General features: G+C 39.0%; 1 protein-coding gene across 1 annotated transcript in view; it reads right to left on the minus strand.

Annotated features, from left to right (window-relative positions):
- TYR (tyrosinase) overlaps positions 1–21754 on the minus strand; it is a 111556-nt gene that overhangs the window by 44166 nt on the left and 45636 nt on the right. The window contains exon 3 of the mRNA XM_005896255.2: positions 20030–20177. Within this exon, the coding sequence (XP_005896317.1) occupies positions 20030–20177 (148 nt within the window). The remainder of the gene's footprint in view (positions 1–20029; positions 20178–21754) is intronic.

Below are 21754 nucleotides of genomic sequence, written 5' to 3' on the forward strand. Positions count from 1 at the left end.
ACAACCGCTTGCCAGTCCTTTTCTCCAGGACTCCACTGGATGCCTATGGACAGACTGGGAGGCCTGCCTGTGTTCTGAAGATGAAGGAGGTGCACCTGGAGGGCCCACTGTGCTCAGGGGCGAAGGTGATAACTGACTGTGTTCAGACCCCAGATCTTTCTTTCATATGAAGAAAGCTACTGGGAAATGGAAGATGCTGGTTCACAAACCACCTTGGGAACTTTCCCCATGTAATCTGAAACTCACCCCCTTAGCAGGGGGCTGGGACAGCCAGAAGCAAGAGGCAGACCACTTCTGACTGGTAGGTGGAGGGTTTAATACCCAAGGGATCTACATTGCGGAGGCTGGTCTTGGGGGCTTCCAGGTGGCTCAGCATTAAAGAATCCGCCTGCAATGCAAGACCTCAGGAAACTCTGTTTGATCCCTGAGTCAGGAAGATCCCCTGGAGGAGGGTATAGCAACCCACACCAATATCCTTGTCTGCAGAATCCTATGGACAGAGCATCCTGGCAGGCCTGATGCTGGAAAAGATTGAAGGCAGGAGGAGAAGGGGCTGACTGAGGATGATGGTTAGATGGCATCACTGACTCAATGGACATGAGTTTGTGTAAACTCTGGGAGTTGGCAATGGACAGGGAGGCCTGGTGTGCTGCAGTCCATGGGATTGCAAAGAGTCAGACAAACTAAGCAACTGAACTAACTATCTCAAGCCTAGGTCTTGGGCATAGCTCCCACTGTCAATGAATGGGAGTCAGACTGTCCATTCCTAATATGGGCAAGTAGATTAGGAGCCTCTGATTGCCTGGTTTCAGCTCTAAAGAAGACCACAATAGTCACATCTTCTCAATGACCTCCTTCAGCAGGGGGAAGCATTTCACCACCACCCCTGTCATCAGACAAAAATTAACTGCCTGTGGGAGATAGCTAAGAATTCTGCCACCAGACTCCATGCTGTAACTGACATTAGCACACCCCCACAACACAAATCTGAAAACTTGTTCTGATTTTTCCTCCCCTCCTGAAATTAAAGGGACTCTGCTGCTTCCATTTTTGAGGAAGTGAGCCTTTTGTTTTACAGAAACGATTTTTCTTTTGGTAAATATTTCTCTTTCTCCAGATAAACTCCTCCGTTTAAGGATATAGCTGTAGAAAATTCTTTTCATTACTGACATTTTTGACATTGTGAGTCTAGTAACATGTCTTTCCTGAGATTCCAACAGATTCTCATCCTCACTGCTATTTCTAGACTATTGTGACATCTTGTGCTTGACATTAGTTTTCTTGGGGGTTGTTGACTTCAGGATGGAAATAACATTTGTATCATACATCCTTGCAAAAACTTTGTTTTGATATTTCCAGAAATCTTCATATCATCTAAATCACCTTAATAAAACAAATGCATACTGTAAAAAGACGTTTTATGAATAATTTGACAATTGAGGTTCTGAATATAGCATTTCTTATTGATAGTTTGCACATTAGTTATCATTCTTCGATTAATTTTTTCTTTGGGAAAAATATGGGATAATCTACTCTAGATGATTATCTTTTAGAATTAAAACTGTCTATCTTTTTTCTTTATTTTTTAAAGCATTTCAATGTGCTTCATTTCAATGCTGTTTTTTCTTATTTCCTTAGCAATATTTCCCTTAAATTATAATTCAGGCATGTATCTCTTTCTATTTGTTGATGGAAAGAAAAGCCATTCCAAAAAGATCTTTTTCTTAAATCTTTTCCTCAAAAAATTTGTTGTCCTTTCTGTTTTAGTTTGTTACCACATTTAAAAAACTTTGACCTAATTTAACATTTTCAATTCCTTTTCTGTTACTAGTATAGTTAGAAAGTCTACTACAGTTAGATTTCCAGACTCACCACTCGTTAGGATGAAAATTATGCTCCCCCAAGCCAAATTCATATGTTAAAGTTCGCATCTACAGAACCTTCAGTTCAGTTCAGTTCAGTCGCTCAGTTGTCTCTGACTCTTTGCAACCCCATGGACTGCAGCACGCCAGGCTTCCCTGTCTGTCACCAACTCCCAGAGCTTGCTCAAACTCATGTCCATCAAGTCTGTGATGCCATCCAACCATCTCATCCTCTGTTGTCCCCTTCTCCTCCTGTCTTCAGTCTTTCCCAGTATCAGGGTCTTTTCAAATGTGTCATTTCTTCACATCAGGTAGTCAAAGTATTGGGGTTTCAGCTTCAGCATCAGTCCTTCCAATGAACACCCAGGACTGATCTCCTTTAGGATGGAGTGGTTTGATCTCCTTGCAGTCCAAGGGATTCTCAAGAGTCTTCTCCAACACCAGAGTTCAAAAGCATCAATTCTTCAGCACTCAGCTTTTTTATAATCCAACTCTCACATCCATACATGACTACTGGAAAAACCATAGCTTTGACTAGATGGACATTTGTTGGTAAAGCAATGCCTCTGCTTTTTAAAATGCTGTCTAGGTAGCTCATAACTTTTCTTCCAAGGAGCAAGCGTCTTTTAATTTCATGGCTGCACTCACCACCTGCAGTGATTTTGGAGCCCAAAAAATTGGTCTGCCACTGTTTCTATTGTTTCCTCACCTATTTGCAACGACGTGATGGGACAAGGTGCCATGATCTTAGTTTTCTGAATGTTGAGTTTTAAGCCAACTTTCTCACTCTCCTCTTTCACTTTCATCCAGAGGCTCTTTAGTTCTTCTTTGCTTTCTGCCATAACAGTGGTGTCATCTTCATATCTGAGGTTATTGATATTTCTCCCAGCAATCTTGATTCCAGCTTGTGCTTCATCCAGCCCAGCGTTTCTCATGATGTACTCTGCATAGAAGTTAAATAAGCAGGGTGACAATATACAGTGACATACTCCTTTCCTATTTGGAACCAGTCTGTTGTTCCATGTCCAGTTCTAACTCTTGCTTCTCGATCTGCTTATGGATTTCTCAGGAGGCAGGTCAGGTGATCTGGTGTTCCCATCTCTTTATGAATTTTCCAGTTTGTTGTGATCTACACAGTCAAAGGCTTTGGCATAGTCAATAAAGCAGAAGTAGATGTTTTTCTTGAACTCTCTTGCTTTTTCTATGATCCAACAGATGTTGGCAATTTTATCTCTACTTCCTCTGCTTTTTCTAAATCCAGCTTGAACATCTGGAAATTCACTATTCAGGTTCTGTTGAAGCCTGGCTTGGAGAATTTTGAGTATTACTTTGCTAGCATGTGAGATGAGTGCAATTGTGCGGTAGTTTGAGCATTCTTTGGCAGAACCATAGAATGTAACTATATAGAGATAGGGTCTTTGAAGAAGTAATTAAGTTAAAATGAGGCCATTAGAGTGGTCTTCTACCCAATCTGACTTGTGTCCCTATAAGAAGAGGAAATTAGGACATGGACATGTACAGAGAGAAGATCCTGTGGAAATATTGAGAGAAGACAGCCATATACAAGCCAAGGAGACAGAAACTAAACCTGCCAGTACAGTGATCTCAAACTTCTAGCCTCCAGAATTGTGAGAAAATTAGAGTGTAAGCATCCTAATGTCAAATACCTTGTCTATTTTGTAACTGTGTGCCAGCAACTTGAATATGCATTTATAAAAATACAATATTAACTATTAAAGCTACAACTTCAGATTGGTACCAATATTAGCAGAATTTAATGGCTGAGGAAGGTAAGACTTAGAGGAGAATAAATAGCTTGCCAGAGATCATGTAGCTAGATGTAGCAGCCTTGGGATTCAAAATGTCACATATCTGATGCTAAAATCTGTGGCCTTAATCACATGATTGACTGCCTCCAGGTCTCCTGATTTTTGACCTTTTGATAAATTTTACAGTCCTGTTCATCCCTTGAATCTGATATTTGGTGCTATTTCAGCAGGCCTAAGCTTTGGATCTCTATATGATTATGGTGAGTAGCTTCCTATAGTCACACTACTTCTGCCTTCTTTGGTTAAATCTCCCCTGTCATATTAGATATTCCATTCTTACCCTTCCCCACAAGACCTTGAAACACTCTTCCCTTTACTTTGCAAAAAAGTGTGTCCTTGGTTAAGTTATACTCTCTGGGCCTCAATTTCTTAACACTCTGTTTCAGATTTAAAAGTTCAGCAATAATAGTCACAACTCATGTTTCTTTATTGTCTTTCATTTGGAACTTTTAAGTTATCATGATTTTAACTTCAGCAATTTAATTTCCCTACTACTAAGACATACGAATCCTACAAAGAGTTGGGAGATTCCCCAGATTGTAGGAAGGTCATTCTTTACCTTATTTATAGCATATGGCCTCTTCATCAGTTAATCAAGTACAACAATGCTTTAATAAGTATTTCATGAATGTCTCCTATGTGCTAGGGTCTTTGTTAGGAGTTTGGTGTGTTGAGATGCTACAGATGATCAGTGCATAGATGTGGCCACATGTGTGCATGCTCACTCACTTTAGTCTGTCCAACTCTTTGCAATCCCATGGATGGTAGCCCGCCAGGCCCCTCTGTCCATGGGATTCTCCAGGCAAGAATACTGAAGTCAGTTACCATGCCCTCCTCCAGGGGATCTTCCTGAACTAGGAATTGAACCCATGTCTCCTGCATTGCAGGTGGATTCTTTACCATTGAGCCACTGGGGAAGCCCAGGTGTGGCCTTAAAGGAGTTCAAAATTGAGTGGGAGATACAGACAAACCTATGATACGTCTAGTCAAAGCAACTGATATCAGAGTTAAATCCAATGATAACAGCAACAACAAAATCAGTTGTGGAAATATGGATAAGCATGACTATAATGGTATAACTTTCTATTTGTTCTGGGGATTTAAGTCCAGGGAGCATCTTTAAAGCCGGTAGAATCCAAAAGTATGAAAAGAAACCAAGAAACAGGGAGGTCCTCCTCTACCATCTGATCTGATTCCTACAGCAGAATTTCAGACACTCCTCTGGTTTCTGAGTTCACCTCCTTCCCTAACCCTGGGATTTCTGTCTTTTTAAGCAAGCTTCAGCCTTGCAATCACCAGCAGGCAGGCAATCTGCTGTTCATTCCTGAAGCTCCAGGGATCTGCTTTCTGCTTGGACTATTTTTGAGCTGCCACATTGGCAAGGCATTTGGTTTGCAGGCATGTGGGTCGGGGCAGCCTTCTTAGCAAGATGACCCAGGGGAGGCTTGAGGAATAGAATGGAAAGGAAGCCTCATCAGCAATCACAGCCAAGAAGTCACTCCAAAAGATATAGTTAATCTGTAGCTGAGGAGTGAGGCAGGCTTGGCATCCCTGGAATGTTTTGTTTCAGGTTAGTACCTAGCTGGGATTCCAATGCCCTCAAGAGACAGACTACAGGAGAACTGAGGAAGTGTTGTTGATCCCAGAGAGCACTTGAAAATAGAGCAAAGAACAAAAGTATTACATATGCTTCACAAAAGTGCCTTATACTCTACTCTCTTTACAAGAACTAGTCATATGTGTGTGCTCAGTCGCTTCAGTTGTGACTGACTCTCTGCGACCCCATGGACTGTAGCCCACTAGGCTTCTCTGCCCATGGGATTCTCCAGGAAAGAATACTGGAGTGAGTTGCTATGCCCTCCCTTCAGGGGATCTTCCCGACCCAGGGACTGAACCCGAGTCTCCTGTGTCTCTTGAATTGCAGGGAGATTCTTCACCACTGAGTCACCAGGGAAGCCCTAGTTCTTGTATATAATGCATTATCAACTGCAAAGTCATTTTCCTATGAGAAAAGGAATAATATTACCACACTGTGAGTGAGGAAACAGAGGTGGGGAGAGGTTCAGCCACCTTCCCAGGGTTGTACTTGTATCTCAAAGCAAAGCCAGGACGCGCTCACAGGCCTTCTGCTCCCAGGTCTCATGGTTCTTCCGCTACAGGACTTCTCATCCACGCTTAGAGTCTAGGAACTATGCTATGAGATTCTAGAGGTTGGGTGTCCTTTCCTGCCTTCTCCAACTTTGCCACATTTACTTCCTGAGTCAGTGCCTGCTGCCTGCTCAGCAAAGATGAGCCCTACCCACATCAGAGGAGGGTTTAACATGAATGCATAAAGAAGGTGTATTTTATATATATATATATATATATATATATATATATATATATAAAACATATGACATATGACATTTTAGATGCATGGAATATCATCAAAATATATTACATGATATGCCACAGGGTATGTCCAAGTGATGTTTGAAGAATTTAGAGTCTACATTGGAAACCTGTGCAAAATTAAGGATAAGTTATTCTATTTGGGGCAAAAACTAATGTGGTTGCAGACTTCTGTACTGTGTGTGTGTGTATGTGTGTGTGTGTGTGTGTGTGTGTGTGTAGTATGGGCTTCCCTAGTGACTCAGTGGTAAAGAATAACTGGCCATTGCAGGAGACACAGGTTCAATCCCTAGGTTTGAATCCCCTGGAAAAGGAAATGCAACCCACTCCAGTTCTGGCCTGGGATCCCATGGACAGAGGGGCCTAGCGGGCTACAGTCCATGGAGCTGCAAAAGAGTTGGATACAACTTAGTGACTAAACAAAATGTGTAGTATACACACAATGGAATATTCAGTTCAGTTCAGTTTAGTTGCTCAGTCATGTCCGACTCTTTGCAACCCCATGAATCGCAGCACGCCAGGGCTCCCTGTCCATCACTAACACCCGGAGTTCACTCAGACTCATGTCCATCGAGTCAGTGATGCCATCCAGCCATCTCATCCTCTGTCGTCCCCTTCTCCTCCTGCCCCCAATCCCTCCCAGCATCAAAGTCTTTTCCAATGAGTCAACTCTTTGCATGAGGTGGCCAAGGTACTGGAGTGTCAGCTTTAGCATCATTCCTTTCAAAGAACACCCAGGACTACTCAGCCATAAAAGAATGAGATAATGCCATTTGCAGCAACATGAATGGGCCGAGAGAGTCTCATACTAAATAAACTAAGAGAGAGATAAATATATGATATAGCTTACATGTGGAATCTAAAAAAAAAGATACAAATTAATTTATTTACAAAACAGACTCACAGACATAAAAAATGAACTTATGATTATCAAAGGACAAAGAAGATGAGGAATAAATTAGGAGTTGGGTTTAAAATATATGTACTACCGTATATAAAATAGATAAGAACCTATTGTATAGCACAAGGAACTCCACTCAACATCTTGTAATAACCATAATGAAGAAAAATGTAAAAATAACATATAAATATATTTTTTCATTTATATATGTAAAACTAAATCACTTTGCTGTGCAACTGAAATTAACACAACATTGTAAATCAGTTATATTTCAATACAATTTTTAAAAAGAATCAGTTAAAACTGCAGGCTCAAGCTTCTGGGGACTCTAAACTGCAACCTTTATTCCAAATATTTGGTCTGGTTTTTGTTACGCTTAACATCTCCCATTCCTCACTGTCTAGCCTCCACTTGCCCCCTGCACCCTTCCCCGACCCTCACACTCCCCCTGTTGCCCCACACCCTGTCCAGTTTGAGGTTGCTAAATTTTTCACCATCTAATTCTGCTTAGTTGATTGGCCTCCTGCTGCAGTAACCACGCTGCTTGACTAGGGCTCAAGATAACCACCTATTCTGTTAGCTCCTGTTCTTATGTTGGGGTAATATTAGATTCTCTCTATATATAGACATATACTTCTTCTGTTCTCCAAACCCTTTATGAAGCAGTAAATAGTACAGGATGAGAACATGGGTTTATATCCTGACAGGTTACTTAAACTTCCTGTACTTTAGTCCGATCGTCCCTAAGATGGGGATAATAATGGCACTTAATTGGTAGGATTGCTGTAACTATTAAATGGGTCAGTCCGTGGATGCCCTGAACATGTGGTGTGTAGCATGCACTCACATCCTAAATCCTAAAAGATGATGCTGTTAAAGTGCCGCACTCAATATGCCAGCAAATTAAACTGGAAAAGCTCAGCTTTCTTTTCAGTCCCTAAGAAAGGCAATGCCTAAGACTGTTTAAACTACCACACAATTGCAATTATCTCACATACTAGCAAAGTAATGCTCAAAATTCTCCAAGTCAGTCTTTAACAGCACATGAACTGTGAACTTTCAGATGTTCAAGCTGGATTTAAAAAAAGGCAGAGGAACCAGAGATCAAACTGCCAACATCTGTTGGATCATCGAAAAAGCAAGAGAGTGCCAGAAAAACATCTACTTCTACTTTATTGACTACACCAAAGCCTTTGACTGTGTGGATCAAAACAAACTGTGGAAAATTCTGAAAGAGATGGGAATACCAGACCACCTGACCTGCCTCCTGAGAAATCTGTATGCAAGTCAAGAGGCAATAGTTAGAACTGGACATGGAACAAAACACTGGTTCCAAATAGGAAAAGGAGTACATCAAGGCTGTATATTGTCACCCTGCTTATTTAACTTATATGCAGAGTACATCATGCAACATGTTGGACTGGATGAAGCACAAGCTGAAATCAAGATTTCCAGGAGAAATATCAATGACTTCAGATATGCAGATGATACCACCCTTATGGCAGAAAGCAAAGAAGAGCTAAAGAGCCTCTGGATGAAAGTGAAAGAGGTGAGTGAAAAAGTTGGCTTAAAACTCAACACTCAGAAAACTAAGATTATGGTATCTGGTCCCATCACTTCATGGCAAATAGATGGGGGAACAATGGAAACAGTGACAGACTTTATGTTTTGGGGCTCCAAAATCACTGCAGGTGGTGACTGCAGCCATGAAACTAAGAGATGCTTGCTCCTTAGAAGAAAAGCTATGACCAACCTAGATAACATATTAAAAAGCAAACACATTACTTTGCCAACAAAGGTCCATCTAGTCAAGGCTATGGCTTTGCCAGTAGTCATGTATGGATGTGAGAGTTGGACCATAAAGAAAGCTGAGTGCTGAAGAATTGATGCTTTTGAACTGTGGTTTTGGAGAAGACTCTTGAGAGTCCTTTGGACTGCAAGGAGATCCAACCAGTCAATCCTAAAGGAAATCAACACTGAATATTCCTTGGAAGGACTGATGCTGAAGCTGAAACTCCAATACTTTGGCCACCTGATGAGCAAAGACTCATTGGAAAAGACTCTGATGCTGGGAAAGATTGAAGGCGGGAGGAGAAGAGGACGACAGAAGATGAGATGGTTGGATGGCATCACTGACTCAATGGACACAAGTTTAAGCAAGCTCCGTAGTTGGTGATAGACAGGGAAGCCTGGCGTGCTGCAGTGCATGGGGTCTCAAAGAGTTGGACATGACTGAGCAACTGAAGAGAACTGAACTGAAGCACTCACATTAGGGCTTCCCTAGTGGCTCAAATGGTAAAGAGATAGCCTGCAATGGAGAAGACTCGAGTTAAGCTGTGGTTTCAGTATTTTATTTGGGTATTAACAATGACCTATTTCCTGAAGTTTCTGAGTTTTTCTTGTTTTGTTTCTCATGAATTGACATTTTTTACTATCGAACTTCACGTGTCAAAATCTTACTCATTCTTCATAAAGTTATCAGTCATATGAATTCCAAACAGTAGACTCTAACAACTATTCATGACTCTCTGCTCTGCGCTTGGCAGACTGCTTGGTCTTGCAGATCCAGGGGTTGAGGAGGACCATTCTGTGGCCTCTACTTCCTTGATGCTCTTCTCTTCACTCTCATATATTCCGGCCTATTAAGCCACTACCCCTGCAGAAGTTACATTTTCTTTTATGTTACTTAGTTTTTACATATCTGGATCAGTGGCATTAGGTGGGGAGGAATAATATTAGTGACTGCTGCATCCTGGTGGCCTAATATATAATATAGCACACAAAACAGAGAGAGGACTTATTGTTTGTTGAATTAACAGCTGAATGAATGCATGCATGCAGAGATGTGCTTATTTTTGTCCACTTGAGCCCTCCTAAGTAATGAGGTATTAAGGAAAAGAAAGTATTTCTAAAGCTCTCTCTGTTTCTCTGACAGTTATCCATAGAGTACCCTCAGGCATCAATGTTCGTCTTCCTTCTGGAGGAATTTATGGGCATAAACATTCCAGATTCCATAGCTAAAAACATCAGCTTGGCTTGATGGGTGCTGTAGTCTTAGGTTGCTTTAAAGTTTCAAGTGTCTCTGTTTTTAGCATACTCAAAATCTGATCTTCTTAGAGAAAAAGAATAAACAACATTCCAAACTATTTGCTTTTTTAAGAGAATCACTCTTCAATCCTTTCTTCTTTTGAAAAGTTTTTTTACAGATCTGAGAACAGAATGGAGTCCTTTGTCAGACCTTAATCTTTATAGCAGAGAAAAATAATTTACACTATAAATTGGACTTATCTATTTGCCAGTTACCTATTAATCATTAACTAAAAGCATGATTACAATGTCACTAAGAAACCCGCCTAAAGCCCTGTAATTGTCCTAATGCATTCTACTTTCATCTCATCAAAAGCACGTTATCCAAAGGACTGTAAAGTTGAGAAAGAACCAAGGAGTTTGAGATCAGTCCATTCTTTTGACAAAGAAGAATACTGAAGAACAAAGAGTTAAAGACTCTGAAGCTATAAACATTGAATATGAAAAATTATATAAAAGGTCATATATTAACTTCTGAATACCAAGAAACATACCAAATGACAATTAACAACTGCAGAAAATATTCATATAGATAATGACAAAAAAGACCAACTAAGAAACTATGAGGATCCTATACAATTCAATAATAAAGTGACAAGTTAACCTAATATAACATACCAAAGAATGTAAATAGACACACATAGGAGACAGAAAATACAGATAAATATTTTTCCACTTGAGTCAAAAGATTATTAAGTTTGAGAATAGATAGTGTAAATGAGAGTACAGGTTGGCCAACACACTTTATTTGTGGAAATGTGTAAATAGGTAGCACAACCAGTTTTGAATGGCAATTTTAAAATATTGACAAATTTTAAATGTATTTAACCTCTCACCTTTCAATTCCAATATGAAAAATCTATTCTTTAGCTATGCTTACAAATGTCCAAAGTCATATATATATGATTTAAATTTTTATAAATAAATATTATATTAAATAATATATGTATATTATTTTACCAAAAAAAGATAGAAAAAAGAAACAATCAAAATGCCTGTTAATAAGTGATTGTTGTTGTGTTTAGTCACTAAGTCATGTCTGACTCATTTGCAACCTCATGGGTTGTAGCCCATCAGGATTCTCTCTCCAGATTTCCCAGGAGTTCCCAGGCAAGAGTACTGGAGTGGGTTGCCATTTCCTTCTCCAGGGGATCTTCCTGACTCCGGGATTGAATCTGATTACTAAAGAATGTTGCAACCAATACAATGAAATTCTATTTTTTTTAAATATTTTATTGAATCACTTAAACAGTGACTAGATTAACACTGCATGATAATAACATCTTTTAAAAATTTATTTATTTATTTTAATTGGAGGCTAATTACTTTACAATATTGTGGGTTTTGCCATACATTGACATGAATCAGCCATGACATCTTAATATTATAATGAAATTAGTGTTGACCTTGTGGAGTCCCTAGAATCTGTCTTAAAGTGCCATTGTGTTCCAGGATATGAAGGAGTTAATGAAGGATAAATTTTGGAAAGTGAATTTTATTTATAATACCTAAGTTTGAAAAATAAGTTATAAAATTTTTTAAAACTTTAAAATGGTCTCAATTTTGACTTGGTTTACTTACTGACAGACTTATTTACTTATTTATTTACTCACTGGCTTACTGCTTACAACCTTTGCCTACAATATAAAGATTAAAAAAAACCTTTCTAGATAGCAGATATTTTGTGTCTAACTAGAAGAATTTTCTGAGACTTATGTAGCCTTTACTATAATCTTGATTGTTTAAGAGAGAAAAGCAAATGTTTCTTGTTCCTCACTTAGAATGAAGATTCTTTACAATCCTGTTACTGTCTTTTTAAAAGTTTTATTGACACTTTGATTAAAAATATAATGAAATATTATTTCTCAGCCATTCATAATCCTACTTACTCATGCCCACGTTTCCTCCTTCGATTTTTGCCTTGCTCAAATCAGATCCTCCGTATAGAAAATGTGAAATAAATCTTGTAGAGTATCTTTTAAATTACCTTCGTGATTTCTTAGAGGGTTCTCAGAAAATAACAGAGTTTTGTTGCTTCACCTTACAAGAAGAGAGATGCTAGAAATACTTGGGTTCATTTATTAGTTACGTTTGATGAGTTGCATGAGAAACATTCTCAAATAAGAAGCTACTCAGGCTGCTGCTACTGCTAAGTAGCTTCAGTCGTGTCCAACTCTGTGCGACCCCATAGATGGAAGCCCACCAGGCTCCTCTGTCCACAGGATTCTCTAGGCAAAAATACTGGAGTGGGTTGCTATTTCCTTCTCCAACTCAGGCTACCTAGGTTAAATTGGTATAAGTCAATGCCATTAACTTTTTTGAACTTCTGGGCTTTATGACAGTTTCCTAGAGATTCATCAATGCCTCACTGTCCATGTCACATTTCTGATTATGAGTCTTGATGGTGTATTGCTTGATATTAGGCAACAACAGTATATTGTGACCAGTCATAATTTCAGTTATTTAAAGTGCTAACTTGGCTACAGCCATACTTACCTCTTTTTAAACACCTTTTTGAAAGAGAAGTTTTAGCCTTACAACAAAATTAAAGGAAGACAGAGATTTCCAGATACCTCCCTCTCCCTCCACCACACACACATAACCTCCCCCTCATCAACATCCCCCACCAGAGTGGTGCATTTACTATAACTGATGAACCTACAAAGTGATGCCACAGGCAAGCAAAGTCCATAGGTTACCTTAGGTTCACTCTTGGCCTCATATGTTCTATGCATTTGGACAAACGTATAATGATGTAACCATCATTTTGCTATCATACAGCATTATGCTATCATACAAATTCTACTGCCATCATCATTTTGCTATCAGACAGCATTATGCTATCATACAAATTCTACTGCCCTACAAATCCTCTGTGTTCTACTTGTGTTCATTCCTGCTGCTCTTAACACTGACAACAACTGATCATTTCATAATCTCCACTGTATTGCTTTTTTTGAGAATGTTCTATAGTTGGAATCATACAATACATAGCCTTTTCAGGTTGGCTTCTTTTGCTTAGTAATATGCATTTAGGTTTCTTCATGTCTTTTCATGCCTTGATAGCTCATTTCTTTTTAGCACTGAATAATATATTATTGTCTGCATTTATTTATCCATTCACCTATTGAAAGACTTTCTGTTTGTATCCAAGTTTGGAAGTTGGAGGTTGCTATACACATGTATGTTCAGGATTTTAAGTGCACATAGGTTTTCAACTCCTTCGTGTAAATACCAAGAAGCATGTTTATTAGATCCTATGGTAAGAGTATTTTTAGTTTATGAGAAGCTACCAAACAGTCTTCCAAAGTGGCTTGCATAATTTTGCGTTTCCACCAGCAATGACTGAGAGTTCTCACAGCTCCATGTCCTCACCAGCATTTGGTATTGTCAGATGCTCCCAGTTCTTCTAAGTGTATAGTGGTATCTCTGTGTTATAATTTGCATTTCTCCAATGACATATAACATGGAACACTTTTTTATGTGTTTGTGCGCCATTGTATATCTTCTTTGGTGAAGCGTCTGCTAAGACTTTGACCCATTTTTTACTTGGGACCATTTTCTTATTGTTGAATTTTAAGAATTCTTTGTGCATTTTAGATAACTATTTTTACCATATGTGTGTTTTACAAATATTTTCCCCCAATATGTGGCTTAAAATGAAATTCTATGAAGCTTTTAAAAAGAAAGAGATAGATCTGTATGTACTGATGTAGAAATATACCTGATACAGATTATTAAATAGAGGGAAAAGTATAGAATCAAGACAACTTTGTGCATATCAGACAAATATTTTTCTTTCTGGAAATACCAAAGAAAAATGGTTATGTGAAACTTCTCTTACTTTGTTTCTTTCTCTACTTTTTAAAATTTTCTAAACATTTAAAATTCATTTATTGTACTTAGATGGTAGTATAGACTTTAGGCAATTTTCCTCAATTTGCTTATTCCTTAGGTTGTATGTGTGATTTAATTTAAAATTAAAGAAAAACTAACATATTTTAATAGAATTTTAAAGGAAATCCTTCAAAGAAATCAAGAACATGCAAGTTTCCCCAAATTTGACCTTAGCTTTCTCAATATTCGCTCATGGAAAACTATTCTCCAGCCAGCCTGGCCAAATACCTCAGTTTGTTTTCATCTATCTTACAATTTATCTATTTTGTTTCCTTAGTATGACATACACTTCCTTACCTTCCTGTCATGTCTGTAATTTCTCCTCATCTTTAAGAATCAATCTAAGCATAGTCTTCTTTAGAAAGCATTTAATTTTCAGGACAAAGTTAAGTTCTTCCTTCTCTGGATTCACATACCTCTTACATTTTTTTCATGGGCTTTCCGGGCAGTTCAGCCATAAAGAATTTGCTTGCATTGCAGGAGATGCAGGTGAAAGTGTTATATTACTATTTATTTTTGTCTCCTGTCTTTTTGAAGGATTATAAAGAAGGTTGAGAGCCAAAGAACTGAAGCTTTCAAACTGTGGTACTGGAGAATAGTCTTGAGAGTCTCTTGAACGGCAGGGAGATCAAACCAGTCAATCTTAAAAAAATCAACCCTGAGTATTCATTGAAAGGAATTATGCTGAAGCTGAAGCTCCAATATTTTGGCCACTTGATGCAAAGAGCCAACTCACTGAAAAAGATCTGATGATAGGAATGATTGAGGGCAGGAGGAGAAGGGGGCAACAGAGGATGAGATAGTTGGATAGCATCACTGACTCAATGGACATGAATTTGAGTAAACTCTGGGAGATAGTGAAGGACAAGAAAACCTGGCATGCTGCAGTCCATGGGGTTGCAAGGAGTTGGAACAACTTGGCTACTAAACACCACCAAAGCATCTGGAGGTCAGGCCTTTTTATTCATACCAATAGATAAAAAGGCACAGTTACTGGCATAGTATCTAGAATATAGTAAAAACTTAAAATGTTTGATGAATGAATGAATTTTTAATGAAAATGATTTATCCTCAATCTAAGAGTAGTCAAATCAAGTCAAGTCTAGTCAAGGCTTTTTCCAGTAGTCATATATGGATGTGAGCGTTGGACTACAAAGAAAGCTGAGTGCCGAAGAATTGATGCTTTTGAACAGTGGTGTTGGAGAAGACTTTTGAGAGTCCCTTGGACTGCAAGGAGACCCAACCAGTCCATCCTAAAGGAAATCAGTCCTGAATATTCATTGGAAAGACTGATATTGAAGATGAAACTCCAATACTATGGCCACATGATGCGAATAACTGACTCATTGGAAAAGACCCTGATGCTGGGCAAGATTGAAGGCAGGAGGAGAAGGGGACAACAGAGGATGAGATGGTTGGATGGCATCCCCGACTTGATGCACATGAATTTGAGGAAACTCCAGGAGTTGGTGATGGACAGGGAGGTCTGGCATGCTGCAGTCCATGGTGTCGCAGAGTCGGATACGAATGAGCAACTGAACTGAACTGAAGAGTAGTCAAAAGTAAAACTCATCTTTGGACTTTTCAAGAATTCTCCACTGTGGTTAAGAACATGGCTCTTTAGTAAGACTGCATTGTTTAACTTTCAGTTCTGCTCTCTTATTAGCTATATATCTTGGGACAATTACAGAACTTCTCCAACTCTCATTTTTAAAATATAAAGTAAGGATAATACTAGAACATTGCAGACTTGTTGTGGATTAAATGAAATAAAACTTGTAAAGAGTTTAGAATAGCGCCTACATGCGTGCATGCTCGGTCGGAAGTCATGTACAATTCTTCTGCAATTCCATGGACTGTAGCCCACCAGGCTCTTCTGTCCATGGAATTTTCCAGACAAGAATACCAGAGTGGGTTGCCATTTCCTCCTCCAGGGGATCTTCCTGATCCAGGAATCGAACCTGCGTCTCCCAAGTCTCATGCATAGGCAGGCAGATTCTTTTTGACTGAGCCACCTGGGAACAGTGTCTAGCACACAGTAAAAGCTAAATACATATTATCCTTTAGAATTACTGTATTAGATCCATTCTCCTACTTTTTTAGAAAAAAAAATATTAATTCATTATTTTTAAAATTTTTGGCTGAGCTGGATCTTTGTTGCTTCTTGTGGACTTTCTCTAGTTGCAGCAAGAAGGGATTATGCTCTCATTGCTGTGCATGGACTTCTCATTGCAGTGGAGCACAGGCTTTAGCATGCAAGGGTTTCAGAAGTTATAGCTCACGGGCTCACCAGTTGTGGCTCACCAGCTTAATTGCCCTGTGGCATGTGGGATCTTCTCTGTTCGGGGATGTATCAACTACATTGGCAGGTGGCTTCATAAACATTGAACCACTACAGAAGTCTCATTCTCTGATTTTCTTTTCTTTCTTTCTTTTTTTTTTTTTAACTTAAAGTGATGGAAAGAATTGGAATTACTCTATGTCTTGAGAGTCGCTTGGACTGCAAGGAGATCCAGCCAGTCCATCCTAAAGGAAGTTAGTCCTGATTATTCATTGGAAGGACTGATATTGAAGCTGAAACTCCAATACTTTGGCCACCTGATCTGAAGAACTGACTCATTGGAAAAGACCCTGATGCTGGGAAAGATTGAAGGTGGAGGAGAAGGGGACGACAGAGGATGAGATGGTTGGATGGCATCACTGACTCAATGGACATAAGTTTGAGTAAGATGCGGGAGTTGATGATGGACAGAGAGGCCTGGTGTGCTGCAGTCCATGGGGTCACAAAGAGTCGGACATGACTGAGCAGCTGAACTGAGCTGATGTCTTTATTTGCCCAACAATGGTACGTTTTGGTGGTAAGCTAATTTGTTACTGGAATCTTCTCACTTTCTCTAAACATGCGCTTTGAGACATGTTTTCCTAGTTTTGGATCCTACGTTTCCATTTTCTTCTTCAGTTCATGTTTCTGGCTTGTGCCTGGTTTCAATGAGGTAAGAGTTATTCTCCCGATCCTGAGTATCCTTTTTGTCTTGTAGGCCTGCCGCTCTTCAGGGTTCCATTCATGTTTCATCCTTTTTATGTAGTTTTCCAAGAATGGCTGTAATGATCACATGAATTATAATATACTACAGTTGTTTACTTGTTTGTATTTCCCAGTAGACTAAGCTTTGTTAAGCCAGTGATCTTATCTCATTATTCTGTTTAGCCAATGCCAAGAACAAGGTCTAATGGTCTAGAAACATGCTAAATCTTGAAGCAAGTTTATAGCTTTGGATGATTTGTGCTTTACCAGACTTGCAAAAAACATTTTTTAGCTAAAATGACTTCTCTATAATTTCCTTTGTAGCTATGATGAAAGTAACTTGCTAAGATTTTTTTCAATTATTTATTTATTTTATACAAATTTATTACAGATCTTCTAATTACAAAGTAGACAAAATGTTGTGGGGAAAAACAAAACAACAGATATAATTCCAGACGTGGGTCCTGCCATAGTGGCTCAGAGATTAGTGGTAGAGACAAAGCACAATCAATAAGAAAAGCACACAATCAATAAGAATGATATAAATGATGTGTTCAAAATAAGAAGTAGAGAAAGTGATGTGAGTTAACAGATAGGAGCAGGATTATGCTGGCCATTATTTTAACAACCAGCTCTCTGAGTGAAAGCCTTGATTTGTAGCATTTGCCAGCTTCCTGATGTAAATACTCCTACCAACACTGGTTTCTAGCTATGCTTGAGATCACCGAATGCAAAGTTGTGAAAATATGTACATAATTCAACCTTGCTAGTGATTTGCGGCTAGCTCCAACATGCCTTTGGATGGGAGAAGTGGTTTTAGACAGTCATGGTCTGGTCATTCATCATGGAAGAGCCAGAAATTGAAAATAGTCTTGAAGACTGCATAGAAAATAGTTTAGTCATGGAAAAGACATTCCAGATTTGGAGACTGGTAAAAGCAATGCATAACAGCAGTAATGAGTGTGGGACATTCAGGCAAAGGTATTCAGCACACAGTAGGCATTCAACAAATATGTTTGTGAATAATTGAACAGTAGTAAATAGACCATCTGATTGGAAAATGCATCTCTGTATGCCGAGAACTAAGAGGACGGCTCAGATGTTGCAGCAATCCACAGGTCTCTATCTTTCTTCGTAAAGATGCTTTTCAGAGGAGATGATTGGATGACATCACTGTTTCAATGGACATGAGTTTGAGCAAATTGTAGGAGATGGGGAAGGACAGGGAAGCCTGGCATGCTGCAGTCCATGGGGTCACAAAGAGTTGGACACAACTGAGAAGCCATAAGATAGGATTAACAAATAATTCTAAGAAAGAAGAAAATTTTAGTTTTCATAGGTGGGAGAGGCTTCTAAATGTTGTATATCTTCCTAATAGCTTTACCTCCCTTAAACATGCCTCTAAACGTTGAATTAAATTATAGTATTTTCTATAAATATAGATCAAGGAGGGCTAGATAAAGATCAATCATTTTCTCTCACCTGGCTTATAAATATGGAATTCGGTGGTTGGCAGGAGTCAAGAAATGTTTTTTTTTGTAAATGACCAGAAACTAGATCTTTTCTACTTTGTGGGCCATATAGTCTTGTTTCAACTCTGCCATTTTAGCACGAAAACAGCCATAGACAATATGTAGATGAATGAGTGTGGTTGTGTTCCAATTACATCTTATTTATGAATAAGGTAAGGGACAGATATGGCCTAAAAGCCATAGTTTGCATGTTTCTTGCCTGGGGCATCAAGAGATCTAGGAAATTTAGGTTTCTTTAAAGTTCACAGGATGGCAGCAAAGATCAAAAAAATGCCAAAAATTCACAAAGATAATATGACATAAAAATGACTCAGTAATCAGGATGAGATGGTGAGAGGCATCATTGACTCAATGGACATGAGTTTGAGCAAACTCCCAGAGACAGTGAAGGACAAGGAAGCCTGGCATGCTGCAGTCCATCGGGTTGCAAAGAGTCATACAAGACTGAGTGACTGAACAACAACAGCAAACAGAGTTTAATCTGTTCTGGTAGGATATTATTCCCAACACTCTTCCTTCTGCCTTGATGTCTAGGTTTGGTGGTTTTGATATTTGCTATCATAATTTTGGTACTTATATACTTTCTTGAAAATTGATCTCTGAATAAAACTTGATATGGGATATTACTTAATTCTATTATAATATTAAAGTTGCCAAGAAAACAATAAAATCTGCTTAATAATCTTCCACTTACTTATTTGATACTATATCCATGTTCTTGGGAACATGAGTGAGGTGGAGATGGTAACAACTTCTTCAACCACTCATCCATTGATAGACCCTTATGTTGTGTCCACATGCTGGTTATTGTAAATAATGCTGCTATGAAGGTAGGAGTGCTTTTTTCGAGTTAAGTGTTTTGTTTTCTTTGGATATGTTCCCAGAATTGGGACTGCTGGATCATATGGCGGTTGTACTTTTAATTTTTTGAGGATCCTCCATAGCATTTTCCATAATGGCTATATCAATTTACAAATTTCACCAACACTGCACAAGGATTCCCCTTTCTCCACATCCAGGCCAGTGTCTATCTCTCGTTTTTTGTTGATGGCCATTCTAACAAGCAAGAAGTACTGTTTCATTTTGGTTTTAATTTGCATTTCTCTAATGACTAGTGATGAAGGCAATGGCAAGCCACTCCAGTACTCTTGCCTAGAAAATCCCATGGATGGAGGAGCCTGGTGGGCTACAGTCCATGGGGTCACCACGAGTCGGTCGCGACTGAGCGACTTCACTTTCACTTTTCACTTTCATGCAGTGGAGAAGGAAATGGCAACCCACTCCAGTGTTCTTGCCTGGAGAATCCCAGGGATGGCAGAGCCTGGTGGACTGCTGTCTATGGGGTCGCACAGCGTCGGACATGACTGAAGCGACTTAGCAGCAGCAGCAGCAATGACTAGTGATGCTGAGCATCTTTTTATGGACCTGTTGGCTTTTTGTACATCTTCTTGACATCCACTACATTTAAAACCAATAAGCACGTAATTTATGAAGTGCCAACCAACCTGTCAACAAACGCGTGATGAAGAAGGAAGATGGGATCATTGGCAGATCCTGGTACCTGAGACATCGTTCCGTTCATGTAGATGTGCAAGGCGTTGTGCATACTGCTTTGAGAGGCATCTGCTATCCCAGTAAGTGGATCAGCAAATCCTGTTGGCAAAAAGAAAATCGGGGGGGAAAAAAAAAGTAGTTTGTTTTAATGATTGAAAATCTAAGTGAGTTTCTCATTTGGTTTACAACTGCACTTGAAAAATAATTGCCTGATTCAAAACAATAAAGTCAATCATAAAATGCATTCTGTATTGGGATTGTTCATATTCTAGATACCCAGTGAGCATTTAGTAAATCTTTGTAGAGTTGAATGGTATTAATCTGGTCACAATGGACTGATTAGCCAGATGGAATTGGCTAAGCCAGTCTGTGTTCCATCCTGTTGCTTCTGCCTACTATTCCTCCTTTAGATCCTAAAAAGTAATAAGATCTTTTTGTAATAATCAGCATAGTCACTCTCACTTCAGTCTGTACCAGCACTTAAAAACAGATCTTTCCAGCTGTTATGTGTCCTCTTGCCCTCTAGTTCTGGTGGTTACTTTTTTTATTTCTGATTCCAGAGAAAAATTAAAACTTGTGACCACTGACATTACAATTCATCTTTGACAGTCTGGAGGACTTCGGGTAATGTATTTCATTTTGCAAAATATTTCCAAGTTAATCAGGACTCCATTAAACGGCTCTATTCATTGCACCAGGAATAATAATTATGATAAGAGTTATTTTTTTCTGTATATTAATTGAGCTAAATGCTTTCTGTGACATAAGTCCTTCAGTCTTTGCAGTAGCTCTACTGATTAGAAATTATCCCTACTGGAAAGAAGAGAAAAATGAAGCTTAGAAAAGTCCTGAGTTTTCCAAGCTTGCATAGGTAGTAGCAGAGTTGGTATTTTAACCCATATCAGTTAGACGGCAATATCTGAGCTCTTGATATTCTGTGTTCTCTCCCATACATTACCAGGGAATAGGTGAAGTATGATATCATTTCAGTGTCCATTCAGGGAAAACACAAAACAAAAATAGAACTCAGATTTAAAATCAAACAAAGAGGGAGGAACAGAGTTAAACTGTAAATCAGAACCAAGCTAAAGGAAAATGCCAAGGACATATTGAATTTCAAAATTTAGCCTTATCAGGAAAACAGAAACTGTGAGGTTATAATTTTATTTTAAAAGGTAGGATAGAAACAGTGCAGACAATAGGAGGCAGAGGGAAACTAGCTTCCTTTCAAACAATTAGGATTATTTTGTTGTCAGCTCCATTTTTAAAGTGCAGCTCTTGACTTTTGAGTTCAATGCTTTGTTTTCTCCTACATTTGTGGGTGACAGTATCTCTGCCCCTTTAGCTGATGTTTTTGTCTCCTCCTTTTGAGCTTTTATATTCATTCTCAGAGACAGTATCAAGCCCAGTTACCTCCGGAAGCTTAGCCCAAGAGCACACACTTCTTTCTCCCCTCTGACTTTGCTCGTGTATGACAACTTTTATGATTGTGTATGTGTGTGTGTGCTCAGTTGCTCAGTCATGTCTGACTCTTTGAGGACCATGGACTGTAGCCCACCAGGCTCCTCTGTCTACGGGATTTTCCAGGAAAGAATACTGGAGTGGGTTGCTGTTTCTTCTCCAGGGGATCTTCCTGACCCAGGGATCAAATCCACATTTCTTGCTTCTCCTGCATT

The sequence above is a fragment of the Bos mutus genome, chromosome 29, assembly GCF_027580195.1.
Source record: "Bos mutus isolate GX-2022 chromosome 29, NWIPB_WYAK_1.1, whole genome shotgun sequence".
Classification (NCBI taxonomy): domain Eukaryota; kingdom Metazoa; phylum Chordata; class Mammalia; order Artiodactyla; family Bovidae; genus Bos; species Bos mutus.